We start from the raw sequence: 21,621 nt of genomic DNA, 5'->3' as shown, positions 1-21,621 counted from the left end.
TTGTAGCCGTTTTGATTCTTTCTCTGATCATGGGCACCACCCTGCTGGTGATCTCTACTAGCTCGGGTCCTGCTAAGGACCTCTCTCCTACCTCTTCCCAGCAAACAGGTGACCTGCACTTCCTTCCATATAAAGCTTCATATGGAGCCATCCCGATGCTAGCATGATGGCTGTTATTGTAGGCAAACTCCACCAAAGGTAGATGTTGCCTCCAAGAACCGCCAAAGTCCAGCACACACATTCTCAACATATCTTCTATGGTCTGGATGGTCCTCTCTGACTGTCCGTCTGTCTGTGGATGGAAGGCAGTGCTGAAATCCAACCTAGTACCCATAGCATTCTGCAGACTCCGCCAAAACCTGGAGGTGAACTGGGGCCCTCTATCTGACACTATAGAAACAGGAACCCCATGCAGTCTGACTATCTCATCAACGTACACCTGCGCCAACTTGTCCACAGAATAGCCACTCCTGACAGGGATGAAGTGAGCAGATTTGGTGAGTCTGTCCACAATCACCCATATGGAGTCCAATCTGTTGGACGTCGCCGGTAACCCCACTACGAAGTCCATAGCTATATTCTCCCATTTCCACTCTGGAATGGGTAGCGGGTTAAGCATTCCAGCCGGCTTCTGATGTTCCAGCTTCACCCTCTGACATATCTTGCAGGCTGACACAAACTGTGCCACTTCTCTCTTCATAGCTGGCCACCAATAAACCTTCTTCAGATCTTGATACATCTTGGTGGCTCCGGGGTGAATGCTGTATCTTGCATTATGAGCCTCTCTCATAATGTCTCCTTTTAGCCCAATGTCATCTGGTACACATAATCGACTCCCATAGCGGAGGATCCCCCTATTGTCAAATCTGAACTCACTGTCCTTGCCTGACTGAACAGTCCTGGCAATCTTCACTAACTCTGGGTCCTCATGCTGTTTCTGAGCCACCTGCTCCAGAAACACGGGTGTCACTTTCATCTGAGCAACTAAGGCACCTGTACCAGACAACTCCAACTGTAGACCTTCCTCAATGAGCTTGTAAAACTCCTTCACCACCGGTCTCCTCTCTGCCGTGATGTGGGATAGACTGCCTAGTGACTTCCGGCTTAGGGCGTCTGCCACGACATTCGCCTTACCCGGATGATACTGAATCTTGCAATCATAGTCACTCAGCAACTCTACCCATCTCCTCTGTCTCAAATTCAAATCTCTTTGACTCAGGATGTACTGCAGGCTTTTATGATCTGTGAAGATCTCACATTTTACCCCATAGAGGTAGTGCCTCCACATCTTGAGTGCAAAGATTACTGCTGCCATCTCAAGGTCATGTGTGGGGTAATTCAACTCATGCCTCTTCAGCTGCCTAGAAGCATAAGCAATCACCCTCTCATTCTGCATAAGCACACAACCCAGTCCCACACGGGACGCATCACAAAAGACTGTAAAGTCCTCACCACTAGATGGCAGAGCTAAAACTGGTGCTGAAGTCAATCTCTTCTTGAGCTCTTCAAAACTCTCCTCGCACTGGTCGGTCCACAGAAATTTCTGATTCTTCCTGGTTAGTCTGGTCAGAGGAGCTGCAATTTTTGAGAAGTCCTGAACGAACCTCCTGTAGTAACCTGCCAAACCCAAGAAACTCCTGATCTCTGTCACTGAAGTGGGTCTAGGCCAGTTAGCCACAGTTTCTGTCTTCTTGGGGTCTACCTCAATCCCATTCTCTGACACTACATGCCCCAAGAATGAAATACTCCTCAGCCAGAACTCACATTTGGAGAACTTGGCATACAAGCCATGTTCCCTCAAGGTCTGTAAAACCAACCGCAGATGATGGGCATGCTCCTCTGCATTCCTGGAATACACTAAGATATCATCTATGAAGACAATAACAAAGTGATCCAGGTACTGGCTAAACACTCTGTTCATGAGATCCATGAATGCTGCAGGGGCGTTAGTTAACCCGAACGGCATCACAAGGAACTCAAAATGCCCATATCTGGTCCTGAAAGCTGTCTTTGGTACGTCCTCTTCCCTGATCCTCAACTGATAGTACCCCGATCTCAGATCTATTTTGGAGAAACAACCCGCTCCTGCTAGCTGGTCAAATAGATCATCGATCCTTGGCAATGGGTACTTATTCTTGGTAGTGACTTTGTTCAACTGCCTGTAGTCGATACAAAGCCTAAGGGATCCATCCTTCTTCCTCACAAACAGAACTGGAGCACCCCAGGGTGAGGTACTCGGTCGGATGAAGCCCTTGTCTACCAGCTCCTGCAACTGCTCCTTCAACTCTTTCAATTCAGCTGGTGCCATCCTGTAGGGAGGGATAGAGATCGGTCTGGTACCAGGCATTAACTCAATCTCGAACTCTATCTCCCTAGCAGGTGGTAACCCTGGCAGCTCGTCCGGGAACACATCTAAGAACTCTCTAACCACTGGCACCGAGGCGGGCTCTCTAACCTGACCATTTAGCTCTCTCACATGAGCCAAATACCCCTAACATCCCCTCCTAAGCAACCTACGAGCCTGAAGAGCTGAGATCAAACCTCTAGGTGTGCCCCTCCTGTCTCCTCTGAAGACAACCTCTGATCCATCCTGACCTCTGAACCTGACTACCTTGTTCCTGCAGTCCAAGGTAGCACCATGGGTAGATAACCAGTCCATCCCTAGAATGACGTCAAAGTCTGTCAAATCTAGAACCACAAGGTCGGCGGACATGCATCTCCCCTCAACAAAAACTGGACTACACTGACAGACTGACTCTGCCACTGATGGATCACACTTGGGTCCACTGACCCAGAGAGGACACTCTAACTCAGAGATCATCAACCCCAACCTCTGGACGGCTCTCGGAGCAACAAATGAATGAGATGCACCAGGGTCCATCAAGGCATATACATCTGAACAACCAATAATTAAGTTACCTGCCACCACGGTGTTAGATGCATCTGCCTCTTGCTGTGTCATTGTGAAGATCCGTGCCGGAGCTGATGGACCTTCACCTCTGAAACCCGCTGAAGAAGAGGCTGCCCCTCTTCCTCTGCCTCTGCCACTGGTCTGAGTCATGGCTGGAGCTGCTGGCTGCGCTACACTGCCTGAAGCTGTCTGCTGGGACTGAGCCATCGGGGCCGCTCTTGGACAATCTCTAGCTATATGCCCCTCCTGACCACATCTGAAACAGACGTTCGCCCCAAACCGACATACTCCCTTGTGTGGTCTACCACACCTCGCACAAACTGCATTATCCGTACCAGAGCTTGAGCCACTCCCAAATCCCAGACTAGACTTGACCTTGTTCCAGAACTTATTCTTCTTACCCTTGGGTTTACCCCATCTCTTACTGCCTGAAGCTGCTGCACTCAAGGTAGAGGGATCTAACCTTCCCCCTCCCGGAGTTTTAGAACCAGAAGCTTGTGCCACTGTCTGCTTAACTGTCCCCTGAACGATGGCACTAGCCTCCATTCTCCTAGCCATGTCTACTATGGCGTGAAAACTCTCTCTATCTGCTGACTGTACCAAGGAGGAATACCTGGGATGGAGCTTCATGATATACCTCCTCGACTTCTTCTGGTCTGTGCTAAGGTCTTGCCCTGCAAATGGCAGCAACTCCATAAACCTGTCGGTATATTCGTCTACACTCATGTCATCAGTCTGCCTCAACTGCTCGAATTCTATCATCTTCAATTCCCTTGAACTATCAGGAAAAGCCCACCCTGCAAACTCGTTTGCAAACTCTTCCCAAGTCATGCTGTCCACTCTCGGGTTCACATAGTTCTTGAACCACTCCCGTGCCTTCTTGCACTTAAGCGTGAACCCGGCCATCTGAATGGCTCTACTGTCATCCGCCCCTATCTCATCTGTAATTGCCTTGACCCGCTCCAAGTACACGAACGGATCATCACCGGTTTCAAACTGGGGAGCACCCAGCTTCATATAGTCGGTCATCTTGACCTTGCTCCCACTGGCTGAGCTAGGTCTAGGAGGTTGAGCAACTGGGGCTGCTGGTTCTGCAGGTGGTGGAGGTGGTGCAACATTTTCTGAGGTAGGGTTTGCTGGATTTGGATAGTAGAGTGGAGGTGGATACATTGGATACTGAGAGTATGGTGGGTAGTATGGTGGGTATGGCATCTGTGTGGGATAAGGGGTGAAACTAGGGTAATCCGATGTACCTCCCATCGAATACCCGGGATGTTGTGAGAAATGTGGGTAGTGAGGTGGCTGTACAAATCCCGAGGCCTGAGTGCCTCCTTGGGACTCTCCCATCCCTTCTTCTGACATACTGACTCCCAAACTGCCATCCCTCCTCTGTTCTACGTCCATATCATCCCCCATATCCTCTGACGCTCCTCCCTGAACGGTTCCTCTGACTGACCTGCTTCTACCCAGATCCAAAGACCTTCTAGGGTCTCTTGCTACTCTGTCCCTGTTGGACCTGCTAGACATTGCCCTAGGCAATGCTGGAGGACGGGCGCTCATGCCCTCATCCTCAGGTGGTACTCCAGTCAATCTTGCTGATCGACGAGTTCCTCTCATCCTGTTTTCTGAAAACAGTGCACATCACAAGCAACATTAGCATCATATGGTTCATGTGGGCACACATGAACCCTCATCACATACATCACATATCATAGCATATCATTAATGCACATGCATAAAATCATGGCATTTCACATCATCATGCAAGACAGGACTCCACATCCTATCCTAGTGGACATGATCTTTTTCTATTGTGCTTGACCTTCTATAACCTCTATGAGCCCGACACTCTAGGTCCGACCATATGAACCTAGGGCTCTGATACCAATCTGTAACGACCCGAAAATCGGACCGCTACCGGCGCTAGGATCCGGGTCGACTTAAGGCCGCCGGGACCCGTAGCAAGCCTAACATAAAACCTGTAAACCTGTATAATCCCATACATGATCAACAACATGCATAAAAATTAAAACTTTTCTTTCCATTGAACATCGACCAAACTCAACCTGTGCATAACATTAACATAACTTTGATCCCTCTGTGGGATCTCATCTGTGCCCTCAATGGGTAACATACATCTGTTGAGTTGGTTTACATAAACAACAACAAAATCTCTAAGATCATGTATAAAAGGGATACAACAATCTATGGTCAAGCACATACTAACATCCATAAAACTCATTACATAACAATACTGTACTTTTACATTACAATTTGATCATGTCCATTTCTATCTATTACATAAGCATAACTCCTTCACTCTATCCGAACTCCCGCACTATATCCTGTACCTGTAAGCCTGGGGGAAAAGGGAGAGGGGTGAGCTAAAAGCCCAGTGAGTAGAGCTAGTAAAAACACATTAACACTATGCTCACATGGAATGCATCATAACACAGACAATTCACATAAGGGTTGGGTGAACTTGTCACCAAATAGTCCAAGTTAACTCTGTGCCAGGCCGTAGCATGGGGTCCTGGTCTTCCTGTCATACATACATTACTTACCATTTTCCAGGGCCTCCTCTGGCTCCTGGTCTTCGAGTCCCATAACCGTGCCTTACTCTGTGCCAGGCCTGTAGGCTGGGGCCTGGACTTGCTTACTCTGTGCCAGGCCGTAGCATGGGGTCCTGGTCTTCCTGTCTTGGACTAATTGGGTCATCCAACATTCACCCACAACAACAACAATTTATGCAATGCGGCATATTCGTGAAAACTAATGCAATCATCCTATTGCATAATCATGATGCATGAAACATGATAAAACATTTAATTTAAAAGATTAAGTTTAGTTCCACTCACCTCTGGCTGACTCTGACAATACCGAAGCAGCTGAACTCACTGCTGGGGTCCTCGGTTCCTCGGGTCCGAACCTACACAGGTGGACTCAAATGAGGGACCAAACATATATAAACATGACTCTAATATATCCCCCAAAAACCCCCTAAAACATCATGAAAACATCACAGAAAATATGCATGAAATGGCTGAACAGGGCACTTTCGGCGGCACCTTCGGCGGCCGAAAGTCCTGGACAGAGACGAAACTCAGCTAGGTTCGGCGGCACCTTCGGCGGCCAAAAGTGCCAGACAGAGACGAAAGTCTCTTTTCGGGGGCAACTTCGGCAGCCGAAAGGCCTGCCTCCCCAGCCATGTTCGGCGGCCGAAAGTACCTTCGGCTGCCGAACCTGGTTTCTGCCAAAGGGCAGAAACTTGGCTCCCTTTGCCCATTTCGCCTCCAAACCTACCCATCATGCATATTTTTCAACCCAAAGCATGCATACAAGTTCCTAAGGGCCTCAAACATGCATATACCCCATCTACAACACTTCAAACATACTCAAACAACACACATTGTTCAAAACATCAATATATACCCATAACTCAACATATACCCTAGCATGCATTTCTACCCTTAGATCTTGCATAAAACTCATTTAGAACACATAAGGAGCTTAAGGTCGGCTCTTACCTCTTGAAGATCGAAAGGGAGACGACCTAAACTTGGAGATCCACGAAAATGAGCTCCTGAGTTCCCAAAGCTCCAAAACTTGTTTCAAAAGCTTAAATCTTCCAAACCAAGTGAAAACAAGTGAAAATCTCGAAAGATTTAGAGGAAGAACATCAGAAATGGGTGAGAGACGGCGGAGAGCTCACCTTGGCCGAAAATGGGGAAAAGCTCGCCCGTTTTCGGCTAAGGGACCCTTTTATAGTGGCTGGCCAGACCACGTTCGGGGGCCGAATGTGCCTCCGCATCCATGCAAATGTTCGGCGGCCGAACTTCACTTTCGGCGGCCGAACCTGAACTTCCCTCACTCATGCTTTCGGGGGCCTAACGTGCCTCCAAAACGCATGCATGTTCGGCGGCCGAACTTGACTTTCGGCGGCCGAACCTGGGTTTTCCTCCAAGGACTTTTCATGTAAAAACTCATTTAATTTCATACTTAAAATCATAAAACACCTTAAAACATTTTTATAAAACATGATTCTACCCTTCTAGAGGTCTCCGACATCCGAGATTCCACCGGACGGTAGGAATTCTGATACCGGAGTCTAGCCGGGTATTACATTACTAACACATGCTGTCCTGTTAAAACCTATCCTTTCAGGTTTGCACTTTTAGCTCTCATGTTAGGTTTCTTTACTTTAAGCCTTTCAAACACCATTTTAACTTTCATATAACATATTTATACAATCAAAGCAACATTTTCAGTAAGTAAAATCAATCTCTAGCTTCACATATCCATGAAAAAATCAAAGGAAAATAAAAAATCATACAAACACCAAACCTTTCTTGAATTTCTCTTTCTTTTCCTCTTCTATTCTTTAGCTATCTCTTTCCCTTTGATGTTCCTTCGCCTAGGTAGATTTATGTCTTAGTAAAGGATTGAATAAATTGTAAATTAAAACTTTATAATTCAAATTCATGTATGAAGAAATGAGAAGATAATATTTCCTACACATTTCTAAGTTCACCTTTAACTTTCAAGCTTGGTGCATATGGAACTCTAAACTTTTCTTTCTTAAATTCTTTCAATATATAGCTCTTTCTTTAGCTATTGATTTTAGGGTAAATTTTGGTTAAAGAAAGAAGTTGATTTGATGAGATTTTGGCCTGGATTTGATGGAGGGAAGGCAAAACAAAATCTTAGTTTTTCAATGGTGTGAGCTACGGTAACAAGGTGGGTGGAGAAGACAACCCACTTTTTCACTTTGCTTTGTCATCTCTTTCATGCATAGTTAGGTGACATATGGAGGGTTTAGGTGAAGAGGTAGAAAACACGAAGGACTAAACTGAATTTTGTCTTTAAACTTTTCATATTCACACTTTAACCTACTAAATTCTTTACCATGTTTCAATTTAGTTTTCAAACTTTCAATAATCATAGATTGACCTACTAAATTATGCTTGTAGCCTTTAGAACTCCTTTTTACTTAAGTAAGCATGATGGATTTAAACAAGCACCTCAAGCAAGCACGTCGGGAAACTCTAAGTACCTCTCGAAAGTGACTCGTTCTCGACTCGCTAATCACACTGTCTACTTTATTTCTGGATATGTCCATTTTTTTATTTGAGTTTTCTATGATTCAGTTATTAACAGTTTAGAGTTATGCTAGCACCTCCCCTAAGTAGCTCGGGGTGAGCTAACACCTCCCCTAATGCTACTTGCTCTAGTAGTGAATTAGCCTAACCCATACCTAATGGTGGCACTACTCTAGCTATGGGTTTGATGATGTTACAACTTGCCTCACAAAGATAATCTAACGCATCTACCTTTAGCTAGCCCATGCTTCGATGATCGATGCCTTAATAAGTTTCGATTTAGGAAGGCAATTCATATTGGCTTAATTTTTAGAAATTGTTTAGAAAACGACTTATATGGAAACACGGATATCCATACATACACATTCATAAGTATAAACCGTAAAAGTAAATGTGTCACTCATGTGCCAATGTACTTATAACTAAGAACTAAGACCCATTACAAAATAGTCTTCTTCGAGTTGGGCCAAAATGAGTTAGCTTACCAATCAGTTGGGCCAAAATGAATTAGCTCACAACTATTGTGCCAAGAAAAGTTAGCTCCCCAACTTGGGCTCAGTCTTCAAATTCCATACTATAAAATTTAACGTACATTACAAAATTGATAAACGACACGTAGGCCGTATTTAATTTACAAACCCAAAATAAGGCCCATGAGTACACCATGCAATTACATTCATTATACATAGCAATAATAATCATGGCATTTCCTATTTTATTTTTAGTTTAAGCGCATGAAGGAAATTGTATATTTAGCCTTTTAGAATTATCCCAATGATGGGATTGGGGTTTACCCATTAGGTCAACCATTGACCAACACATCTTATGAGCCAATCTTAAAACCTAGAAATACAAAGCAATTTTGATTAGTGCCATTAATCAAAACAGTCCAATTTTTTATTTACGTGTTTAGTGGTTTAACATTTAAAGTATAAACATATAATTTACATATACCAAAAATATGAAATAAACAATTTAAACATGTAATTGTATGAAATAGCATTCGCCATCAAAAGAACAAAATCGATAAAATTCAATCATGGCAAAACAAAATAATCGACATACATATACAACATGCAAAATTATATATTATGAATTTGTTTCATTAAACATGTTAAGGTTAACTATTAATCACTAAACACTATGTTTATCACTTAATTAGAACACTCATTTTAGATCTAATCTAAATGATGTTTGAATACCTTAAGAGGATTTAAACCTTACTAATCATATTAGAAAAGAAAATCCTAGCCGATTATGAAAAATTTCTCTTAGCCGATTATGCTCTTCATTCTAGAGGCAGTTCTGAAAATTTAATAATTCTGTCCAAATTTATTTTTGATCGAATAAACACCCAAATAAATTATAAAACATCTCATATTAATCATATTAACCATTTAGAGTATTTAACTAACTCATATAAGTGAAAACATACAATGTAGAAAATTTCAGTTTTGTTGTCTATACGTCTAAGTGAGTGATTAAGTATGCAAACCATTTTAATACCATTATTAATCATGCAACCAGACTTTGATACCACTGTTGGGATCCTTGTGAGCTTAATATCAGATTGGCATAGTGGAAAAATAAAAATAATTTTAAGCTATGAGAACAAACAAGAGTTGATGTATGCAACAATGGCATTAAACGTGTAAGAGTTACCTTTGCTGAATTGTTTGCAAGACTAGTCCAAAATGAAACGAATCAAAATCACTTCTTTTTTATCTCCTCTTCAGTAGCAAAATGTGACTAAGAAAATTCCCAATAGCGACTTCCCTCTACGATTTCACACACTGAAATTCTCGGCCAAAGGAAGTGTGCTAGCACCTTGAATGTTTGCCTCTTCCTTTCGATTTTTATGAATTCAGCTTAGGTAGAGGATTGGAGATCTGATCTCATTTAATCCTTGAAGTGTTTACTGTCAAAATTTAAAAGCAAGTAGAAGAAAAATCGTAGAGGAGGTGAAAGAAGCTTGCCCTTCTTTATCCTTTTTCTCACTTATATATAGCCACATCTTTAGAGTCCAGGGTTTATTTCCTCCTATTTTAGGCACTCTAATTTGGCCAAGGGAGTGAAAAACCTGGAGAGAAAGTTTTTATTTTATTTAAATTCAAATCCAATTAGATATTGGCATTTAATTCAAAATAAACTTTCTTAAAATAAGTTTTAATCCTATTAGGACTCTTTCTTTTTTTTAACTAATTAATTAAACCTTTTAATTAACTAATTATATCAATCCTTAAGCCACATTAAGTGGGCCTAAGAATGCATACTAAAGTTCACATGAATCCATTGATAATATTTTAAACAAAATACTTATTAATGGCCCGATAAGAAAAGACCAAAGTACCCTTTATCTAATTTTATCGTGTGCGATCCTATAGAACTATTCAATGTTGGCAATAGATTTTTAAGGTCCAAAAATTATAATTGGTCTCTAGCAAGCCATTATAATTACCCAAATTGAGTAGTTATGAATTTGCTCAGAAAATCACCCTACTAGTGAACTAGTACAATCCTTTACCATAAGATATCATGATTTGCATAAGGCATGAAACAAGTCATCCTTACTCATTGCTGAATCATTTTTCTTGACCAATTAGTGATACTAAATCAATCAAATTAATGATAACTCTTACCATATAACTTGGGTGTAGCCACACTCTTCTCAGTTTCACTAGTCAAGTGGCCGATGATATTTTCTCTTTCTTCGAGAGAGGCAATCCCTTCACTTCTCTCATATTGCTTAGCATGAATTGTAGCATACCCAATCATACTCATACTCTTCAATCTATTTACGGGCACGTTAAGTGTAAGTCAAAGCATACGAGGACTCATTTAGGCATCCATAGAGTCAGTCTAAGAACTTCTAGTACAAGTATCATTAGAGAGACACTTATAACTTTCAATTATGTAGTTTTCTCGTAAGTGGATTATTTCCAAATACAACATTCTTAACTTGTATATATGTTCTTTGATTGATATCTAATATCCTATGATCCGTAAAATATGATCATCTCACAGAGACTATACTAGCCTTAGTTCAATGTCAATCCTATGACAAAGATTGACTAGAAAAGTTTAGAATGTTGTTCTTTAAAGTTCCGAGGTTTTACTACCGAGTGTTTCACACTTGATAACTTGAACAGACCCAACATTTAAGGATGTTTTATCAATTTAATATGCACAGTAATAAACAAAGTGATAAAAAAAATGCATCATCTTTATTTATTATAGATAAAATGTATTTACAATGTACATGGGACTAGGGCTTACATTTACGAAATCTTGGGAGCCTATCGCCCGTGGGAATCGTCCATTAAAAATCTCATAAACCAGCCATTCAGGAAACCGAATGGTTCCACCCCCGCATGTTGGTGAAGAATATTCTTTTAATAAACAATGAAATACTTTCATGTGATGTGTCCTCCAAGAATAGGAACAATAGATTACATTCCCCTTATATTTGCTAAACAATTCAAAATAACCATGGGTCAAATTAAGGCCATAAGGCAGTTTTTGCCAAGCTAGGTCATAAGACGACTTCTGCTAGATCACTCGGGCATTGGTCCCACAGATTAAGGCCACAAGACAATTTTCGCCAAGTCAGGTCACAAGGCGGCTTTTGCCAGACCACTAGGGCATTAGTCCCAAAAATCAAGGCCATAAAGTAGTTTTTCACTAGGCCATATCACAAGGCAGCTCTTGCCAGACTACCTGGCATCGGTCCCACTAATCAAGGCCATAAGGTAGTTTTTGCTAGGCTAGATTACGAGGTGGTTCTCGCTAGAACAAACCAAACATGGTTTCCACCAATCAAGGCCATGAGGCTATCCTTGTCAAGGCAAGCCACAAGATGGATCACACAATTGTTAGATGACAACACAATAATCTTAATATCCTAAGGCAGTTTAGGCCCAGAAGGGCAAGCATCTTCCATATCAAATGGCCGAAAATCCACTAAGGACAAGTTGATGACAAGGACGAGTGTTAACCCATTAAAACAAAAAGAGTTCGTTGGTAAAGCATGCAAACACTTGAACAAAATAAAGGCAAAATATTCTTATTAAAAGCACAAAGATTACAAGGGGGCAGGAACTTCTAGGTCATCCACCTGAGTCTCCATTGCATCTACAGTTTTTAAACTATTACAGGAGAAACTCAGCTAGAGGAAATATCTCCAGCACGCCCCTTATTGGTGGGACTATCTTCAACATGCCCCTCTCACCCTTATTTTCCTCCTTGGGGAGAATTTCATATATCCAAGAGAAGTCTTTGAAAGGAAAACACTTCAACAGCTCCTCCTTACCGAATCTTGGCCTTGGATAAACATCTCCCCACCCTAGGCCACTATTTCCTTGAGCTCTGCCTCAAGCTCAAATCCTTGTAGAAGCAGCTTGGGCCTTATCAGCTTGAGCTCGTAATTCCAAAACTTGACGCTGCAACAGAACCACTTGATTCTCGGCAGATTTTTCCCTGTGCTGAAGGCCCCGATTAGAAGCAAAGGCTCCATTAAGATCAGCCTAAAGCTTGTCCACCGACTCTAGGGTTTCCTTCATGGTACCCTCAACTTCAGTAACCCGAGTCTTCAATCTCCCCTGACCAAGAGCTCCCTATCTGTCTCATTTTCCCCAAGCTTTTGCCTCAAGGCTTTAAATCGCTTGTGGGCCACGTAAGTGCAAAGGGCACTCTCCAGTACAAAATCGATGGCATTAGCAAACAGCTCGTCCGTCTCAACCGCGTTCAGGTGACAGCGATCTGCGGGTCTTAGGGCGTTTTTGATTAATAGGAGGCCTAGGAAGGAATAATTAAGGAGAAAAGGCGCTCGGTTGAACTCTAAGGCCAAGCGTTGAATTGCCGCAGGCTAAGAAGACTCAACCCCCACACTTGAAGGAGTAGGAACGAAAGGGAATGGGACGTTAGCAGGAGCTGGGGCAGAAGCAGAAGCACCTAAGGCTGAAGATTCGAGTTGGAAGGGTGCCATCTCCTCAGTCGTAGGTTGAGGAGGGGAGGAGGAAACACAATGACCACTTCTGAAGGGCGGGCCCACTTAGCAGGGGGACTAGCAACCCTAGTAGCAATAATCTTGCCCTTATGAGCAGCACATACCGCCTCAGCAAACCTACCTGATCTAGCCATATCTGCAAACAAAAGAAAAAGTAAGTAAGAAAGGCAGTTCAAAAAATAAAAAGGATGAAAAGAGAAGTATCTTGATCCCGAGACAAAGGTGTGCTCTAGAGAAGAATAGGCATATAAGGAGCATAGGTTTAGCTTATTGGCAGATGACTCTGCCAGGACAAAATGACTTCCTCACCGTCGGAGTAATATCAATCTTCTTTAAGGCTTTTAGCTATCGCAATGAGAAAAGCCAAAGTCTCGTCTTCCTTTTTCCTCGGACGGACCCCATTCTTCTTTAGCTCTACCCAATAGTACCAGCTGATTTAAAGACACTCAAAACTCCCTGGCATGCGATGACGAAGAAAAAAAAACTTATTTTCCATTGCTTCAAAGAAGAAGGTATCCGGTTAAAAATTTTCAAGTACTTTCGACTGCTAAAATACCAGAACTCCCCATTTTTACAAGTACTCAATTGGTATAACTGGAAAAAAAAGCGCTACACTTGGTTTAATGTGATTGTTAAAGCACATGAACCGAAAAGCCACCAAGATTTTCCAACCATTAGGATGAAGTTAGACAATTAAAAGCTTGTGAAACCAGAGGACCTCCATGAAGAAGGGGTCTAAAGGGAAGCGGAGACCCGCCTTCAACTACTCCTCGAAGACGATGATAGTGTCGCCGGCAGGAATTAAGTTGTTAGCATGAACACTGGGAGATGGAGCAGAAATTCGAAAAGAATCCCGAGGAGTGTGGTAGGTGTCATGCAAACGATCCACGTCGCTCTCCGAGAAGACGGATGGGATATCCTAAGAGAGCCACCTTCATTCTCGGAGGCCTCCCTCAATGGAACAATAGGAGCTAGCGCTCGAATGGGACCAATCAGAGGAGGAGTTGAAAATAGAGACCCCGCTAGGGGAAGAAGAGATGTCCTTATCCATTGTAAAAGAAAAAGAACAACAAAGTTACCGTGATACAAGTAAAATTTTTAATAGAAACAAGAAGGGAGTCGTGAAGTGAATTCCTCTAAAAAAGAAGTTACAAAAGAATGCAAAAGTAATGCTTGGAGAAGATGATAGACCTTTATAAAGATGTTTTTTTACGGCGGGCGTGAAATGTGGTATGATAAACATTGCAGTTGTCATAAAAAAGATAGACGAAACGACGTGAGTAGCAAGAAATCAATCTTGAGGGGCCATGTGTCCCGGACCTTGATAAAAGATGTTCCATTTGAATCTAAAAAACAAAGACTAGTGGGGGACCTCTGATATTACATAACATCCACCTAAAGTAAACAATGAGTTGTCACTACAAAAGAGAATCACGTGGCAAGGATATGATAAGTGAGAAAGCGATCCGGCTAGAAGAAAAGGAGACTCGGATACTTTAACACCCAATTTATTATCAAGACTCGCCCTTTCCTGGATAAAACGAGTTTCGGCACAAAGTTGCCGTTATCAAGTATAATCTAGCGTATTTCTATTATTCATATAATCGCAAGATCACCGACCTATTAGCTGGCGATGTCCCTTATTAAGCAGCCGATCACATTATCGTTGGATTATCAGATACCATGTTCATTTTTATCTCTTACAGTATAAAGGCAGAATAACAACATATACCAAGGCATACTATCTCTAATACGATTCAAGCTTTAAGTAATATATTATATTCTCTCTATTTTTCAAGATACTGACTTAAACATTAGAGTGGCTGTTGTAGGCGCCCACCACTACCTCACGTTTCCTCTCTTATAAATTTCAGCCAGCCACAACTCAATTTTATTTCGAACACATTATCAATTTAATCTTAACAACATCACTACCTTTACATGTCATTCTCAAATAATATCTGTATATTACTATATATCAATCTCATATTACTAATATATTTTATATTTATTATTATTATCTATATATTTCTTCGCATTTTTCATTCTCTCATCTCATGCAATACTATACTTTGTATTTATGTTTTTAAATATATTATTATTATTTCTGTATCATTAAATATCGTACTCGAATATACACGCTCTCTTTCTTCCCTCGAATTTTTTCTCCTCGCATATCAATCTGTCATCTTCTATATATTGTACATAACATTCTGCACTAAATTAACAAAGTTTAAACATATTAATTGAATTTTACAAAGCATTATTTATATTAGAGTTTGTAATACTTTTTACAATCTTATTATTTGCCTTTAAAAAAAATAACTCAAAAGAAAAGATTCCTTTTAAAATTAAAATTAAAAGACAAGCATAACTATAAAATTAATAGATATTTAGATTTAAATAAATAAAATAATATAAAACTGTCATTTTTATTAAATATTTTAATTTAAGTATTTATTAATTTTAGTTTTCTTAAATTTATTTTCTAGCTAAGATGGTTTTATATCCACAAACTATTATCTAAATAATTTTCAATTAAAAAAATTACCTAAATAACTTAATTTTCACAAGAATAAACCTAAACCTCTGTCTATAACGCATTCACTCCCCCTCTCAAACCATAAAACACGAACAGCAGTCGCCAACCGCCCCCAACACTTCTTGGGGTCTTGCGTCCCTAGCCGTCGCCGCTCTCCTACTCAGTCACGCTGCTCCTGTCTTGCCGCTTCTGCTGCCCCTCTCCCACGGTCACGACGAGGTTTTTTTTAATAGTTTAGATTTGTTGCTGAATGGGTTTATGTCTTCGAATGGTTTATTTACTGTTGCTGAGATGGATTTTGTTTCCTACGGTCTCGATTCTTTGAATGAATTTGTATTCTGTATTTGAAATGCTGAGTTTTGTGTACACCTGTTGATATTTGTTAAAGTTAGCCCATATGTTATTTTTCTTTGGTTGATTGTGCGTCTACTCGGATTCAAGTAATTTTACATAGGGAAAAGTAGTATTTAGCTTTTATAATACAATAGAGAACTCGTTAACCGTTGTTTTAATTTTAAAAAATATATTAAAATATTTTAAAATATCTATTGATTAATATTTAATTTTAATTTTTAAGCATTATAAAATAATATAAAATATTAATATTAATTAATATATTTTTTTATAAAATTAAAAATTAATTAATAAAATTTTTTAAATTATAATAATTAAATAATAAAATAATTAATAATAAAAACTAATAAAAAATTAATTAATTAATTTTTTAAAAAATAAAAAATATTTTAATATATTTTTCAAAATTAATTAATAATTAATAAATTTTTCATACGGCAGCAGCATGTATGGGTAATGATAAACGGGTCTTGAGGTATATTATTCAAATATGAATTCTTTTTCGCCTAAATTAAAATATGAATTCCAAAGGGGTTGGGGACGGGTTCATATATTATATATATAATGGTGGTTCTTAATTTTGTGGGTTACCATTCCTACGGCAGGCTTCACTTGGCAGCTCCACTTCTCTACTCAAACCCTAGAAACTGCAAAAATGGTTCGCAGCATCAAAAACCCTAAAAAGGCCAAGAGGAAAAACAAGGTTTACAAGCCTTCTTACCTCACTTGATAATCAATCAATCAATTTCTTCAATTAGTTTTTTTTTATCACTTTTTTTCCCATAATGTTTGACATAAATCTCTGCTTTAAAATATACAGGGTTCAAAGAAAGGAGATGGTTCATCTTCTTCATCATCAATACCGTCAATGCCCACAAAGGTATGGCAACCAGGGGTGGACAAGCTGGAGGAAGGCGAGGAACTCGAGTGTGACCCGTCTGCCTACAATTCTCTTCATGGGTTTCACATTGGCTGGCCTTGCTTGAGGTTTTTTCCCTATTTTGTTTTTCCTATTTTCCTATTCAGTTTTGAAATTGGAAAAACTTGAAATACCGGTCTTTATTATTAAAACCTATGTCCCTCCGATTTTTAAACTTGAATTTCTAACTTTTTTTTTTCATGAGCTTGTCTTTGACTGAATGGAGAGTTATCTGCTTTGATCAGAGTGTTGTCATGCTTTAACTCACAGTGATGTTTGAATATTTTGGTTATCATTGAACCAAATTGATTTTGTGTTGCTTTTGCTTATAAGAATCTGATAAAGAAAAAAAGAAAGTAAAATAATTTGACATATATTCATTTTTGCAATTATGATTTACTTTGACAGTTTTGATATAGTACGTGATTCACTGGGTTTAATTCGTACGGAATTTCCCCACACAGCATATTTGGTTGCAGGGACTCAGGTAAGATTGGTTTCGTAGTTACTCATAATCTCTGAGACGTATAACTGATTTTGTGACAAGGATTTTATGTGTCCGTTTCCATGTTTTTTATATCTTATGAAAGCCTATTAGGATTGGTTATATAAACTTTGAGATTCTGTTACTGGCAGGAAATCTATAAATTATGGTATTGAATTTGAATGCTTTTTAGGATTTAGCTAATGACTATTAGCCATCATAGTTGAAATAAAGTGTGCAAAGTCAGATTAGGCGTTACTATGATTGGCTAGCTTTTTTTTCCTCCTGGGGATAAAATTGTTCATAAATTCATGAAGATACTGGGAAGATATTATGCTGAACTTTCTTCTAAAAATATTTTATTTTTGGACAAATTTTTCTATATTCCTATTATCTGCAGGCAGAGAAAGCTTCTTTCAACTCTATTGGAATATTTAAAGTATCGAATATTTCTGGTAAAAGGCGTGAATTGTTGCCTACCCAAAAAAATTCTGATGATGCTGACATGGATGCTGATAGTAGTGATAGTGATGAAGACAGTGAAGATGCGGAGAATAGTGGATCTTTAACACCAGCTTTGCAGGTACTCGATTCTTTACTTTCATGATTGGTCTATATTAATAATGCTTATTTTTGCACGCATTTTCATTTCCAAGTTTGCATCCACAGTTACGCAAGGTAGCTCATGAAGGATGTGTCAACCGTATACGTGCAATGACACAAAATCCTCATATATGTGCATCTTGGTCAGATACTGGTCATGTTCAGGTAAGAACATAACTTATGTTCTCATGATCTAATGTTATTTATCTTATATATGTATTAATTTCCTTTCTCATGGGTTGGATAACTTCAATCTGGAGCATAAGATATTATAAAATGGTAAAAATTGAGTTTTCAACATGTGAGGCTAGTAGGTTCTGTACATAAGATTTCCTCTTTTGTAAGCTGTAAATAGCAAATTTGAGTGCAGGTATGGGACTTTACCACTCATCTAAATGCTTTAGCACAATCAGAAGCAGCAGTTAACCAGGGAGGCTCTTCAGTTTTTAATCAGGCTCCTTTAGTTAAGTTTGGAGGACACAAAGATGAAGGTTATGCAATAGATTGGAGTCCTCGTGTCACTGGAAGGCTGGTATCTGGTACTGTTGAATATTCTTTCTATATGTTGAATCTTTTCCGCACTTCTCAAGTATCTTTAATTTTATCTGCTTGATGTGCAAAATCCTTGTTTGAAGGTGATTGCAAGAATTGTATTTACTTATGGGAGCCTACATCTGGGGCCACATGGAATTTTAGTAGTGCATTTATCGGACATTCTGCAAGTGTGGAAGATCTGCAGGTAACTGAGTTACTTGTGAATCCAATATGAATGGTTCTTTCTTGAATGGTTCATCATTCTGGAAGCAATGTAATCATATTTCTTCTATGCAGTGGAGCCCTACAGAAGATGAGGTATTTGCTTCTTGTTCTGTTGATGGAAGTATTGCAATATGGGATATCCGCTTGGGGAAGTCACCAGCAATTTCTTTCAAGGCACATAATGCTGACGTAAATGTTATTTCATGGAACAGGTGTTTGAATATTTATATCTGATTCATTCTTCTTTGCATCATTCTTCTGCTTCTCTTCTATGTTTACTGATCTCATTTATTACTTTACTGGCTGTGATAGGTTGGCTAGTGTTATGCTGGCGTCTGGAAGTGACGACGGGACATTCTCTATTCGTGACCTTAGATTGTTATCACAAAAACAGGTATGTCCATGTAACATAGGGTACCTTTAACATATTTGTTTCCAGAACAAAAAAATTAATAAAAAGAAAAAGAAAAAAAATGAAATCTCACAGCCCAACAACATATGTCTTGTTTTATATGTCATGATCCCAGCCCAAAGGTGGATTGTTAGTGTGGAGTGCTATACCACTATTTATATGACACATGAAGTTGGAAAAATAGGCTATACAAAAACAGGTATGTCTATTTAACATAGGGTACCTTAACATGTTTGTTTCCAGAACAAAAATAAAAAAAATAAAAAGAAAAAGAAAAAGAAAAAAATGATATCTCACAGCCCAACAACATATGGCTTGTTTTATATGTCATGATCCCGACCTGAAGGTTGATTGTTAGTGTAGAGTGCTATACCACTATTTATATGACACGTGAAGTTGGAAAAATAGGCTATACAAAATTGGCGAGACATTTATTACTGCTCAAAAGAAGGGGGGGGGGGGAAGATAAATGATCTGTTATAGCACATTTCTGGAGCAACAAAATAATCTAACTCATCACCTTGTCAATAAAACTCATCTTTCTTTTATATTATATGCGACATCTGAAATATCCGACTTTTGTCCTGGTTAATCCATATTACTAAGCTGATTGTATAAGTTTGTGTTTGGGAGGTATCTTAAGGTTCTTTGTTTTATTTCCCATATTTTGAAATGAGGAAATGGGATGATTATATTCCTGTTGAGAATTCCATCTACAATGAAATGGTTAACACGTGCCTCGTCCATGTAAGGTTCTAATGCTCACTGTGAATTAATATTTTGACAAATAATAATGTTATAGGCTACATCATTTGAATAGAGAACGAAAAGTGTAAATTTTCTACTAAAATATAATATGCTACTAGATGTTACCCATTCTACTCCTAGAATGGGTAAAAGAAGAAAATAAAAACCTGCAAATAGATTTTGTTACGGATAAGAGATCAGGGTTTCACCTATCAGACTGCATTAAGGGCTTTGGAGGAAGCTGATGTCACTGTTATTTTGTGCAATAGTTTGAAGAGAGCTTGAAACTAACTTGGCTGAGATAGAGGGATTTGGAATCATTAGAATTTTAGAATTTTTTAGATGCAAATGATGATCTTGGTTTAGGTGGAGAACGTGTGCCATCTGCTAACTGCAAGTTATTTTGTATGTGGGCAGGAAGATGATAAATCAGTTGTGGCACATTTTGAATACCATAAATACCCAGTAACATCCATTGAATGGAGTCCACACGAAGCCTCTGTTCTTGCAGTTTCATCATCCGACAATCAGTTGACGTAAGTGATGCATAAAGAGACATTTTGAAACCACCAAACCAATCAAATCTAAAGATCATTGCTTACGATTTATATATATTCCCAGGATTTGGGACCTTTCTTTGGAGAAGGATGAGGAAGAGGAAGCAGAATTTAGAGCTAAAACAAATGAGCAAGTGAATGCTCCAGCAGATATACCCCCTCAACTTCTGTTTGTTCATCAGGTACGTATTCTCAAACTCCACCCATAAGAGCATTCACTTTGATAGTAACCTCTCCCTCTTATGCTCGGCTATAAACTTTGAACAGGGGCAGAAAGATTTGAAAGAACTTCATTGGCATAGTCAGATTCCTGGTATGCTCGTGTCTACTGCAGCGGATGGTTTCAACATCTTGATGCCTTCAAACATTCAGAGTACTCTTCCCTCTGAAGGTGCCTGAGAGTGAAATTTGGTCAACGGAATGGCTCCTGACCTCATTGTGGACGGTGTTTTATATGGTTTTAGTGAAAGAGTGATGTTATCAGCTGCTGTTTTGATACAAATGAGCGAGACATTTTGAATGTTTTTCCTCCTTATCTTCTTTCCTTCCTTTTTGGCACTTGATGTAGCAAAGGTTTCTACAGAAAATGCAGCTGGCCACAGTTTCGCAATGTATTCAAGGAAGATTTACGATTTAGTCCTTTGATATTATAATTATTCACAAGTTAATCTATTTTGTTTATTAAAATGTCCCTCTATTTTGTTTTGGTTAACAAAATATTTCTTTATTTTGTTTTCTTTAACAAGACTATGAAAAGACTAAATTACCCTTTGATACATTTTTTAAGTTGGAAATCTATTTCTCTTTTAATACATTTTAATAATAATACTCTTAAATTGTCTTTGTAAATCAAATCATTAACAAATTCTAAACCTGTAAATCATTAACAAATTCTAAACCTGTAAATCGATGATATTATCAGCTAAAATCAAGAGTGCAATGTTGCTAAGGGGGTGATGCTAGATTGGCTCACAACGGTTTCTTAACTTTTTTCTACCCAATGCATCTCTGGTGGAAGGAGTCTGCACTCTAGTGATACACATCGATGGCCATAACAACGATGCCATTTTAACTTTAACAACAGGTACCCAGAAAAGTAAACATTTTTTATTGAGAATTTTTCATTTTTCAATAGTTGCTCTTGTAAAAGCTCCGGTTCCGCCACTGCCATGCCCTCTTTCTGCACTACCACCGCCACTGTCAATACCACTAACACTACAAGCAAGGCT

The 21,621-nt window shown here is 39.4% G+C and overlaps 1 protein-coding gene across 1 annotated transcript; it reads left to right on the top strand.

The window, feature by feature from the left end:
• Window positions 1-15,622: 15,622 nt before the first annotated feature.
• On the top strand, window positions 15,623-21,079 carry LOC110621142 (protein HEAT STRESS TOLERANT DWD 1). Its single transcript, XM_021765241.2, has 13 exons — window positions 15,623-15,776; window positions 16,517-16,614; window positions 16,732-16,898; window positions 17,239-17,317; window positions 17,715-17,897; window positions 17,984-18,082; window positions 18,288-18,456; window positions 18,553-18,656; window positions 18,749-18,888; window positions 18,989-19,070; window positions 20,253-20,371; window positions 20,457-20,574; window positions 20,660-21,079. Exons 2-13 carry the CDS (start codon window positions 16,567-16,569, stop codon window positions 20,789-20,791), a joined length of 1,440 nt encoding a protein of 479 aa, XP_021620933.1. The 5' UTR covers window positions 15,623-15,776; window positions 16,517-16,566; the 3' UTR covers window positions 20,792-21,079.
• Window positions 21,080-21,621: the final 542 nt, after the last annotated feature.

This window comes from Manihot esculenta, chromosome 8, assembly GCF_001659605.2.
Source record: "Manihot esculenta cultivar AM560-2 chromosome 8, M.esculenta_v8, whole genome shotgun sequence".
In the NCBI taxonomy this organism is placed as follows: Eukaryota; Viridiplantae; Streptophyta; class Magnoliopsida; order Malpighiales; family Euphorbiaceae; genus Manihot; species Manihot esculenta.
Note: the sequence above shows the minus strand (reverse complement) of the source record. Positions and strands in the feature narration are given on the sequence as shown.